General features: G+C 34.6%; 1 protein-coding gene across 3 annotated transcripts in view; it reads left to right on the forward strand.

The window, feature by feature from the left end:
* AP3B1 (adaptor related protein complex 3 subunit beta 1) overlaps positions 1-11,570 on the forward strand; it is a 262,084-nt gene that overhangs the window by 191,634 nt on the left and 58,880 nt on the right. For all 3 annotated transcript variants that reach the window (XM_053907254.1, XM_019462933.2, XM_053907253.1), the window contains one exon: positions 2,937-3,043. In XM_053907254.1, coding sequence (XP_053763229.1) covers positions 2,937-3,043 — 107 coding nt within the window. The remainder of the gene's footprint in view (positions 1-2,936; positions 3,044-11,570) is intronic.

The following is an 11,570-nucleotide window of genomic DNA, read 5'->3' on the forward strand; positions in this document are numbered from 1 at the left end:
GAAATTTAACTTGTTTCCATTTTTTTGCCTTCATAATCAGTGGAGCAATACACATCATCATAAGTCTATTATTGCATTTTCTCCATGACCGTTTCCTTAAGATAAATTCCCAAGAGTAGAATTGCTAGAACAAAGGCTTTGAAGAATTCTGTTGTCTAAAATTGCCAAAGCTTGTACCAGCTTACACAGTATTAGTAGGAGAATACCCATTCCTTATATCCTTACAGATGATGAGTTTTATACTTAAAAATTGCTTTTGCCAATTTGATGCTAGAAATGATACCTGGTTTTAATTTGTATGCCAGGTTATATATATTTTTAAACTAATGGAATCATTTTTTTCTTACACATCAATTAAATACTTAAGATAGTCAGCTAACCTCAGAATCCAATTTAGGATAAACTTTCAGTGCAAGCTTTTATCTTGCCAGACCTGTAAATAGTTGTGTAATCATTTCGATAGTACCAGAGCCTCTGTCTCCTGAAATGATACTAAAACCCTATCTTTTTTTTTTTTTAAGTCCGACTTTAAGATGAATTTTCCTCCTGTGTTTTGATGTCTTTTTCTTCTGTCTTTAGCCAAGCCATAGTTGAAATCAGAGGCTATTTCTTATTCATTCTTTTTCCCTTACATGGGCATCTAATATTTTGGATGGATGGTGGATGGACAGACAAACAAATGAACCAACATTTAGAACTTACCAGAAAAAGAGATCTTTTGGAAAGGCAGCATATTTTGATCTGAGATAGGAGAACCAGTTCCTGGTGCCCCAGTGATTCTTCTAGTCACTTCTCTTATGACATCGGCAAGACGTAATCTTCCTGTGCCTCAGTTTACAGCGTCTTTAACATAAGTACTTTTTCTGCCTTCTCAACTGTTGTTATCTTTAGTCCTTTTCATGTCATGCCTAAACTATTATAATTCTTCCCCACTGCCAATCTGACTGTTCCTTCTTTCATTTGTCTTTATACTGCTGGATATTAGTATAAAGTATTAGTATATAGTATTAGTATATGGTATTAGTATATAGGTACTATATACTATATCGTCCTTCTTTTTGGTAGTTTTTAATAGCAGCTCCCTTTGGTGTACAGGATAAATATAATCCCCTTAGGTTTCCAGTTTCCCACTTCTGAGCCCTTGTTCAAAATATTTTCTCACGTACAAATTCACCAGCTTCTTCCTTTGCTCTTATTTAAATCTTGCCCACACTTAAAAACTGGGCTTCATTTCCTCCTGTTCATAAAGACTTCTTGTACCACCATATTCCCATTTATCTTTCTTTTTCCCCTAACTCCCTGTTATACTTGCTAACTGTACATTGGTTTTCAACATAAGTCTGAGGAAGCCTGGGGATTTATAGCAGTGTTTCAGACACAATAAAAGAATAAGGAGGAAACCAAGGGCTCCATTCCCTCCTCCACCCAGTCTCCACTCTGCTTTTTCTATTTTATATGTTGAAATTTTATTTAAGATTTCCTTTGAAAATTTCTTCTTTGGGCAATATTATTTTTTATTCCTAACTTTATGAATAAATATTTTTTCTGTATAACTACAGGTAACTGTGAGACTAAAAGAGAAAAAAATATGACTTGAGAAGTCCTGTCAAATTAAGTAAATGTTACTTCCTCCATGGTCGTCTTTTGGAGTGAGAATTTGTTGGAAGCTAAAACATTTTCCACATTTTAATTTTTTTCATTCAACAGTCAAGCAGTTTCTAAACACTAAAAATTAATACGTTAGTAGACTTTTAGACATAAAAAATAAAAAGACACAAATTTGTATTTCGAGAGAAGTACAGTCATGGACGTGCGTCCAAGTATATCTGTAGAACAAAGAAGGCCCATAGAAGCTGTGTGTATGTGAGTCAGGTTGTGCTTGCCTTCTAAGTAGTATCTTAATGGATAGAAGTTGCAAGGTAAACAAGGCAGAGAAGAACCTTCTAGGCAAAGAACAGAATATAGAAAGCTCAAAGACATGAAACAAGATATTGGGAAGTATTAATCAGTAGGGCTAGAACACAGGAGTCACTGATGAAATTAGAGATAGTCTTATGCTGCCCAGTATGATGGCTACCTGCCACGTGTACCTACTTAAATTTAAATTAATTAAAATTTGAAATACAATTCTTAAATCATACTAGCCATATTTTAAGAACACATCAGGTATATATGCTAGTGGCCACTATATTGGACAGCACAGCTATAGAACATTTCCATCATCATAGAAAATTCTATTGGACACTGCCGAGCTGGATCACAGAGAACCTTGTGCACCTAATCAAAGAGTTGGACTTTTACCTTGTAGGTAGTTGTGAGCCTTTGAAGAGCCAGGGAGGATGAGATTGGCGTTTTTTCAAAGATTTTCAAATTTTCAGACACCTGATCTCACATACGTAGTAGTTTTAGAATAAAAAAATTCCTATCTAGTACATGGTTTTTGCTGACAAAGTATAATTAGAAGGGAGTTAGGTGGCTTGGGCCCCTGTAATTATTACAGTGGAAAAAAAAAATAGAGAAAGGGTTTAAAAATAGCCTTTTAAGACTTCTAACTCTATTGGAGAACGCTTGAAAAGCTGTTGTTATTTTTTAGCTGAAAAAATGTTTCTTTACCTTTTTTTTTTTTTTTTTAAGTGAAGTTACTGGGTGATAAATGTTAGTGATAATGTTATGTGATAAAAATTTTCAAAAACTTTTGTTCAGGGTATTTGTATCTTTATTTTGTTTCAGGATTTGCCATTGGGTTCTGAAAGCTAAGACTAATAACTGCCATGACTTGATAATAAACTTAACTGGATCAAGATGTTAAATAGAATTGTCATAGATTTATTAATCAAAGTAATTTAATTAGATTTACTAACAAAATAAAAATGTTGCTTTTAATAATATGAATTAAATCTTCATGCACATTTGCTAATTTGGGCCTTTTCTTCTAGTTAACCCAGTATCCACTCCAGTCGCACTTCCCACACCAGCTCTTTCTCCAAGCTTGATAGCTGATCTTGAAGGTTTAAATTTGTCAACTACTTCATCAGTCATTACCGTAAGTAATTTTCTCAATATATTACCTCAGTTTGCATATGATACATTGCATCTTTTTTATTGAAATGCAAATAATTGGATTCATAGTCTTCGAACACTTTCTTCTCTAAACAAGTCCAATGCAGATCTGACCTTTTAATTTTATAACTATTTTAAAAGTTTGCTCTTTCCCAACCATTATCCTCACAAATGACTTCTGCTTGTTATCCACATTTAATTATCATGTGTACATTTTTCTCTGGCACTCTTACCTATCTGTAGCATACAAGGGTTCTTTGCCACATTGAGTTAGTTTATATATATAAATTCTGCCATAAAGAATTGTTGTCTACATTAGCAGACTTAAATTCCCAAAATCATTCTGATTCTGTTACACTGTTCTTTTATCATAGACTACTAAAATTACCTGCCTGTTTTCGTTTAAAAATTCAAGATTGTGTTTCTTTTTGCATTATCTTCATATTTTTATTTACATGCCTTAGTATCTGTAAAAGAATTTTTTAATATTATGTCGTAGGGCTTGAAGTGAGGCAGAAGGCCTGCCTACCTCAAAATAGTGCCAAAGCCATCAGCCCGTCATAGTATCTGGAACTACAATAACTTTTTCTGTGTTAGCATGTTATATCCACTTACCTTTTACTCTAAATCAGGCGTGCTGCCTAGGATGTATAATCTGTTGATATGCTTGACCTCCTTTTAACTTGTTTTCAGAAACCTGACAAACTAAGAGATAAAATAGTAAGATCTGATGGGAACACAGGTAGCTTGAACAGATCTGGTTTATCACTGGTTCCCTGGGTTGGCAGAGTATTGCAGAGTACAGACATAATTGGTGATCTGAGCTCCTGGGGAACACCGAGCTGGTTCTGCCAGAAGTGGGAAAGAGGAGTATCTAATTCTTGTACATTGTTATAAAAGATTTTCCCATCATAGCAAATGTGATAGCAGGGACATTTGGCTTAGAAAGCACAAAATAAAACTATTAAGTTGACAATGCTGTTTTAAGGTATAGAATGCGATTATCTCTTTAACCGCTCAGAAATGAGGAAGAACGATATGTGGGTTTTAGTTTTTCCCTTCTTGTTGCCAAAAGGAGAAGGCACATTGAAAGAGATGGGGGGAGACAGTGAAAATAAGCAGTTAAGTCTTTCTTATTTAAGTAATTATTTCTTGAGTCTTTGAGTAGTCTATAAAGAAAAGTAGTGAAAAATCTATTGTGAAGCAGTTAGTCCTTGAGGGGAAGGGAGGGCCCTAAAAACTTGGGAGGCAGTAAGGTAGTGGATAAATAACTTGGGTTCTGATACCAGATGACCAGGGCACAAATCTCTGTTTAACCACTTACTAGCTATGTGGTTGGGCAAATTGGTATGTAACTTTTCTGTATCTCACTTTCCTGTGAATACCATACATACCTCATAGGATTGTTATGGCATTAATGAGATAATAAATGTAAAGCTCTTAGAACAGTAACTGGCACATTGTCATCACTCAATAAATAATAACTAATATTTTTGAAAGTGATACGATATGTGATAATGGATGCCGAGTAGACTCTCATACTTTATTAGCTATAAGAAGAATACAGTTGAGATTAGAAAACCTTGCAGTAAATTTTCATTCATCACAAACTAATTGAAGGACTCACCCTTCATTCTAAGAAAAATATTTATTGGGATGGCCTCTTCAAAGGAAAAGAAAAGCACTGCATCCTAACAGTATACAAAAAAAGCACTGCCAAATAGGCAAAATTGGGTAGAGGGGGGTGGGAGATACAGCCTTCCAGTTGCGGAATGAATAAGTCATGGGAATTAAAGGCACAACATAGGGAATACAGCCCATGATATTGTAATAATGTATGGTGACAGGTGGTAGCGACAGTTGTGGTGAGCATAGCATAATATATAGTGACGCTGAAGCATTGTGCTATATACCTGAAACTATATTTGTGTGTCATCTATACTCAAAAAAAGAATTTTTTTTAAAGACTGTCAGATTCAACCGTGTGAAGCAGGATCACCAACTTATCCCCAAAAGCTAACAAAAGATAAAACAAATAGTAGTAATAAGAATGGCAACCAGATGGGGCACCTGGGTGGCTCTGTCAGCTGAGCATCTGACTTTGGCTCAGGTCATGATTTCACGGTGTGGGAGTTTGAGCCTTGCTTTGGGCTCCATGCTGTCAGCGCAAAGCCCGCTTGTATCCTCTGTCACCCTCTCTCTCTCTCTCTGCACCTCCCCTGCTCGCACTCTCTCACTCTCAAAAATAGAAAAATAAACATTAGGGGGAAAAACAATGGAAACAAGAAATTCACTAGGAACAATCAAATAAGGAAAGGTAGCACTTTGAAAAGTGGAACGTATAGAAATAAACTGAATATCCTGGTACCGAATGGTATGGCTCCTAATCTTACCTCCAGCCCTCAAAACAGTACTTAAAAAAGATTAATCAAGCAAATTAATCAAGTTTTTTCATTATGTATCTGAATTTAGAAAGAAGTAAGATTAAAGTCATCAGAAGAAAAATCAAGAAAGACCTTTAAAGATTATAACCCTCATATAATGGTATGGAACCTTAATAAATATGGGAGCCTTTTGGATCCTGAAATGAAATTCTTAGATACGAGTACATCGATAATTTTTAAATCAATATGTTGTCCTTATTGAATAGAAAGAAGAAGTAAAAGTAATTTGTAATAAAGTAATAGTTACATTGCCATATAAACGCTTGTCTGTGGCTGTCCTAGAAACATACTTAAGTGGTTAAATAATGCTGGCACTGATATGTAGAACCACCATGAATGTGACTGATGTAGGTGTATCAGCAACTCAAATAGTGTGGATTGAGGTGTTGCCATCAGCAACATAATTTTCCAAAATGTTGAACAATTTCGAGTAGTTGTGTTTATATGACCTCATAGTCCATAGATGATTTTTATTTATTCCAGTAGATTATTTAAATTTATTTTCCTTGTGTATTTGGTAGAATATGGGTATATTTTATTTTTTGAAATTATGAAAACATTTACAATGAAACCCAAAGGAGAGTTCCTTTTTTACATTAAATATTTTTCAAATGAAAATTTTTACTGTTTGTTCTAACCATTTAAATTTTCTATTCAGAACACAGAGTTTTTTTAACATAGTTCCAAATGAATATCATGATCATTGTAAGGAAAGGCCTAGTTTTTGAAACTATGATAAAGAAGATGTATAAACACAGTATTTGTTTCAGTCTTAGTTGGGATTAATTGGCAGTTGGACAACAGATGGTTAAAAATGAAGAAACATTTTATTTCCTGCTGTAGTATGTCCGTGAACAAACTATAACTTTTTTAGTGAATTATTAACCCTATTTTTTTACTAGATTATTGCTAGGCTAAGAGTGTCTAAATTGTTTCACATTAAGCTCCAGGAATTCAGAAGCAGCAATCCTCATGTTGTTACAGCTTCTGGAGGGGATGAGAAAAAAGTGAGGCGGGGGAAAAGACAATTTGCATATAAGGTTAAATGAGAAATAAGAATAAAATTGTTCACGTCTGGTATTAGAAATGTTGGAGTGAGAATTGGTGTTTCTGCTTTAAATAATTTTTTCACATTTGGGACACAAAAGTATTAAAGTGAATTCAGCAGTTAAAGTTACCTCTGAAAACTTTTTCTGTATTTTTTACTGATAAACATCAACATGAAATCTTATCTCATTCTTTGCATTTTTTGTTTCTTCTCAAGCTAGTTTTATAAGAAAGATTATTAATTTGCTTACTTAGTGTTTCAGATTTATGTTTCTATGGAAAAATGACTTCTGAGTTCAATCCCTAAAATGCTTTGAAACCCATAAGGGAGGTATAGTACCTGTGGTTCTTCAGCACCTAGTCACAAGTCAGAAGGTTTCTATGGGAATATACTTTTTAAGGGTTCTAGTTTACTTTAGACAGTCAGGGCAACATTTAGGAAATGTATTGAATTTAGAGCCCCAATACCTGATACCTATCCTTGGCTGAGCTACTTATTATCATGGCTAGGCACTTCTTTGGCTTATGTAGACTTTAATTTTTGAATTTATGAAATGGAGATAATGCTGTCCCTAAACACTTAATTGTGTTTTCATGAAAAATAAATGAAATAATGAGCCGGAAAATGTTTGAATTCTGTTCTGTGGTTAAGGTCATGTGCAGTGAGAAGAGACAGATAGGGATGGAATTCTAGGAAACATCATGCTTTAAAGGCAACAGATGAATTTAAAGCCAAGAAGATGAATTTTGAAGAAGGTGAATTATAGAACATGGTACAGGAAACTCAGATCAGGAAGGGAAACAGGCAAAGCATCTGATTGTAGTAAATGCTACACTGGACGTATAAATCTGCTTAGGTACAACTGGATGACAAAGATCTCTTAGAAAAGAATTTGCATATGTGACTGAGAACTGAATCTAGGAGAATAGTAAGAGTTTGTCTAGGTGGCTAGGTTAGAGCAAGATTGATGTCACTGACCCGGGAAATAGGGTATGCAAAGGCTTGAGGTGTGAACAAGCTTGGGGTATTAGAGAAACAGTAATTCAGTGTGACTAAAGCGTAGCACAGATAGGTTGGAATAACCAAATCTGATGTTGGAAAAGTATGTTGGTGGCATACTGGCATGGGAAAATTGTAATAATGATTTCTTAACTTACTGCTTTCCAATATTTTCATGTTATAGTACACATAGAAAAGTGATAATACTTGTGATGTGCATTGGGGTAAGCAGTGATTTCTGTAGGAGGCAGAATGTACCCAACTCAGGAGCTCCAGCTACCACAGGCCCCCCCTGGCATTCCCAAGGGCTAATGGTGGGGGCAACATCACAGCAGACCCGTAACCTATTTGTGGCTCGTTAGTGAGGAAGCACTGACTTAGTTGCCCTAATATAAGAGATTTGATCTTCATGGATCACAATCCCCAAGTGGAATTAACTTTTGAGGGTGCAGGAGATTCATTTAAAAAGGGATCATTATAGAAAACAAGGTAATAAATTGAGGAATGGTAAGTAATCCCAACAACAGTCCGTGAACGAGAAACGAGAGTTGCAAAAAGAAAAGCCCTATTTGATACAGTATACTATTTGAAGTTACCAAACTCCATGTAAGGTCCACAGTCCTGCAAACTGCTAACTTGGCCCAAGACTACTGAGACCAAATACAGGGTTAGGGGTTTCCTACAACTACCCTCAAGCTTGATAATTCACTAAAACAATTCACAGAACTCAGGAAAGCACTATACTTAACATTACAGTTTTATGATAGCAATAGGATACAAATCAGATCCAGTGAAAGGGAGAAACACAGAAATTCTGGATGGGTTTTAGATTCAAAGTTTCTGGGTCACCCTACTGGCGTCAAAGTATGTCAGTACACATGGAGTATTATCCTTCACATAAACTGTCTAGGGGCCCACTGTGAATCACTTCCTCAGCATCATGTGTCAGGTTTGGTCCGGTAGGGGCTCACCATGAATAAGTAGGCAGTCCTCTCATTCAGGATATTCTAAAGGTTTAGAGGTTACATCTCAAGAGCTAGGACAAGTCCAGACCTGTCTTTGAAAAATTCTTTACTACACATGTGCCAGTAAATGTTTCATTCATTGCACACAGTTTTATTCAGGCCAGAATATGAGGCAGATGCCAAAGATACAGTGAACCGCATGGAATAGGCTTCTGCCCTCATGGAGTTTACAGTTGAGCAACAACATAAAGAAAAATTTCTTCAAGGGTGCATAATTATAGTATACCAAGTGTTTTTATTTTGGAACATTTGGTAGTTTCTCTAGATACAGGTTGTCATTATTTGTCATTATTTCTCTGATTTTATGTTGGCTAAACTCCGCAGTCTGACTTAGCTTTCTCTGTGCTTATTATAGCTTAAAATCTAACAAGAGTTACTTTTGACATTTCACAGTTAAAATTTAGGTATCTGAACGGCTTTTCCTCTCTGACAAGAAGTAGAAGAATAATTTTCACAGTCCGTGCTGTTCACCACCTGCTTTCCTTAAATTGCCACTGTGAAACATGACTTCCTCACTTAATGATGGAATAAAGCCTCATCATGCCTGGGTGAAAACAGTGGCAACAGTAGCCTTAAACTAAGGTCTGTGCGTGTTGTAAAAGGGAGCCAGCATGGGCTTTACTGTGACCAGCAAAAGAATGGCGTTAAAGTTGTCATTATGACCAAGAAGCCATGTAACTAAGGTCCTTCCACCCCCTCAAGGATTTTCAAGCTAAAGGATAGGAAGAAGTAACCCCTTATGTAATGCACTTGAATTTCTGCAGGGAGAGTGAAGAAAAGGCATTTTCTCATACACAAATCAAATTTAGCATCTGAAGTTAGTGTTTATCACTAGTTCTGTCAAGTTTCTTATCTAAGGAATATAGAAAAATGACTAGCAACTAGGCTTATAGCTTTTGCTGTTGACAGATTGGCAACTAATGAAGTTACAACTGTCCATGATTAGGGATGAGGTAGGTCCTGACCCTGTTTGTGTTATAGGAACTTAATTGGAAAATAGAGAAGAATGACTGTCATACCTGCTTTGTTGGGCAGGTTACTATATCAGTTTTAAAAGAACATAAAGAAATAACAAACCATAATTCATGAAACAGAATCTGATTTACTCAGTCTGAAATTTACTAAACAGAATTTGGAATTATTAGGATAATTACATACTATAATGATAACAATTATAATCGTAGTTAATTTCTGTTTCTCTTAAGTGGGCTTTTATATTAAGTAGATCTCTCTGTCTGTCTGTCTCTCTTTTAACTAATGCTAGGCTAGGGCATTTTAGTTTTGTTTCCCAGTCAGCTTGTCCTGTTCTGCCAGAGCACCAGCTTTCTTCTTGTTTGTCTGCAAGAACACAATTTCTTTGAGGGAGTCTTTATTGATACAAGCATTTACGAAGTTGTAAATGACTGTATGGTCTCATTCCCAAAACAAATGATAATATATCTGTGATAAAGTTTGTACTCTAATGTGGTGGAAGAATTGTCTTTTAAAAAACATATATTTTTTACATTTTAAACACTTAAGGTATATTCAGGTCCCAGGCTAAGTGTTGAGTCTATCTAAGATCAAATTCCTTTGAGTTTAGAGGAGGAAGAAATGATAAGTCAAAATTAAAAATAATTTTGTCATTTTAAATTTGGGAAAAATCCTTTATTTGTTCTGATGAAAATGTCAGTAGCCATGGAACTGTGGCAAAAATAATGAAAAATCATTGGCCTGGGTCTGCTTAAATTGAAAACATTTTTTAATTAAAGTTTGACAGTATTTTGTGCTTCCATTGCCTAGCCATGTCCCATCTTATTCTTTCATTCGATTCTCCTCTGGGTATGAGTTGATTTAATTTTTAAATTAAACTTTAAGGTTTACTGCTGCTTTAAGGTTTACTGCTGCTTTAAGGTTTACTACTGCTTCATTTATTTATTTTTATTTTATTTTTTCATTTATTTATTTACTGCTTCATTTTATTTATGAGACTACTTAGAAAGTCTTATAGTTAATACCAGACCATTCTCATCTCTCCCTTTCTTACCTTATTAAAAGCAGCTGCTTTTTTAAAAAGATTGTTATTAATTTTTAGTTTCAGGGTTTTTTGGAAAAAAAAAATTTTTTTTTTTTTTTTTTTTGGCTTAAGTAAATGTATGCCAATCTTATCCCTGACTGGTGTATAATACTTCTAATGCTTTGTCGATATTGTAATAAAATTATCCACAATTAAAAAACCATTATATCAGATGCTAATTAATGAGCTAGTAATGATTTGGGCCCCCCAAAAAAGCAGGTCACCTGACAAAATAAAGAAAATATGTATATAAATCTACAAGAAACTGAGAGATTAAAGAGGCAATGTTAAAGAAAGCCTTGGGCCTTTCTTTTTCTCTTCTTTCTACAACTAGTTCCTTTCATTTGCTACGGATTCACTCTTTTCAGAGCTGTGACTATTCCTGGAACATCTACCAACTTCTTTTCCACGATTATGATTTTTAGTTTATATTTATTGTAATTAAGTGTACTATGGTAGGAAATGAGGTTCTTAAAAGATTCGTTTAAAAAAGATTGAATCTTTTCTGACAGTTTTATTTTATATCCAGAGTTGATTGGACTTCGTGTTACTGTCAACTGGTACATTTCAAATTTTGTTGCTTGTGTTGAATTGTAGTATTTGTAGTGAAATATACTTTTTTTAAGCTTTAGAGTATCTTAGATTATTACATATTAGCTATTTGTGTATTAATTATGTAATCATATATCAGCCAAGTTAACTTCTGTTACCTTTGTTCTTCTTTAAAAAGCTTGCAAAAACTTTCATGAACATAGGGTAGGGTATGGTATAGAATATTTATATTAATAGTATTGGATCTTCTAACATGAGAAACCTAACCTAAACATGGAAAATATTATTGTGATACTTAGAAAAACTTTGTTTCTCTTCAGAGGAGAAGAAAATGAATTAAACTACAGGGCACATGCCCAACTAACACTAAAAAATTAATTTATTAC

This window comes from Panthera pardus, unplaced genomic scaffold, assembly GCF_024362965.1.
Source record: "Panthera pardus isolate Hobbes unplaced genomic scaffold, ASM2436296v1 HiC_scaffold_2, whole genome shotgun sequence".
Lineage (NCBI taxonomy): Eukaryota > Metazoa > Chordata > Mammalia > Carnivora > Felidae > Panthera > Panthera pardus.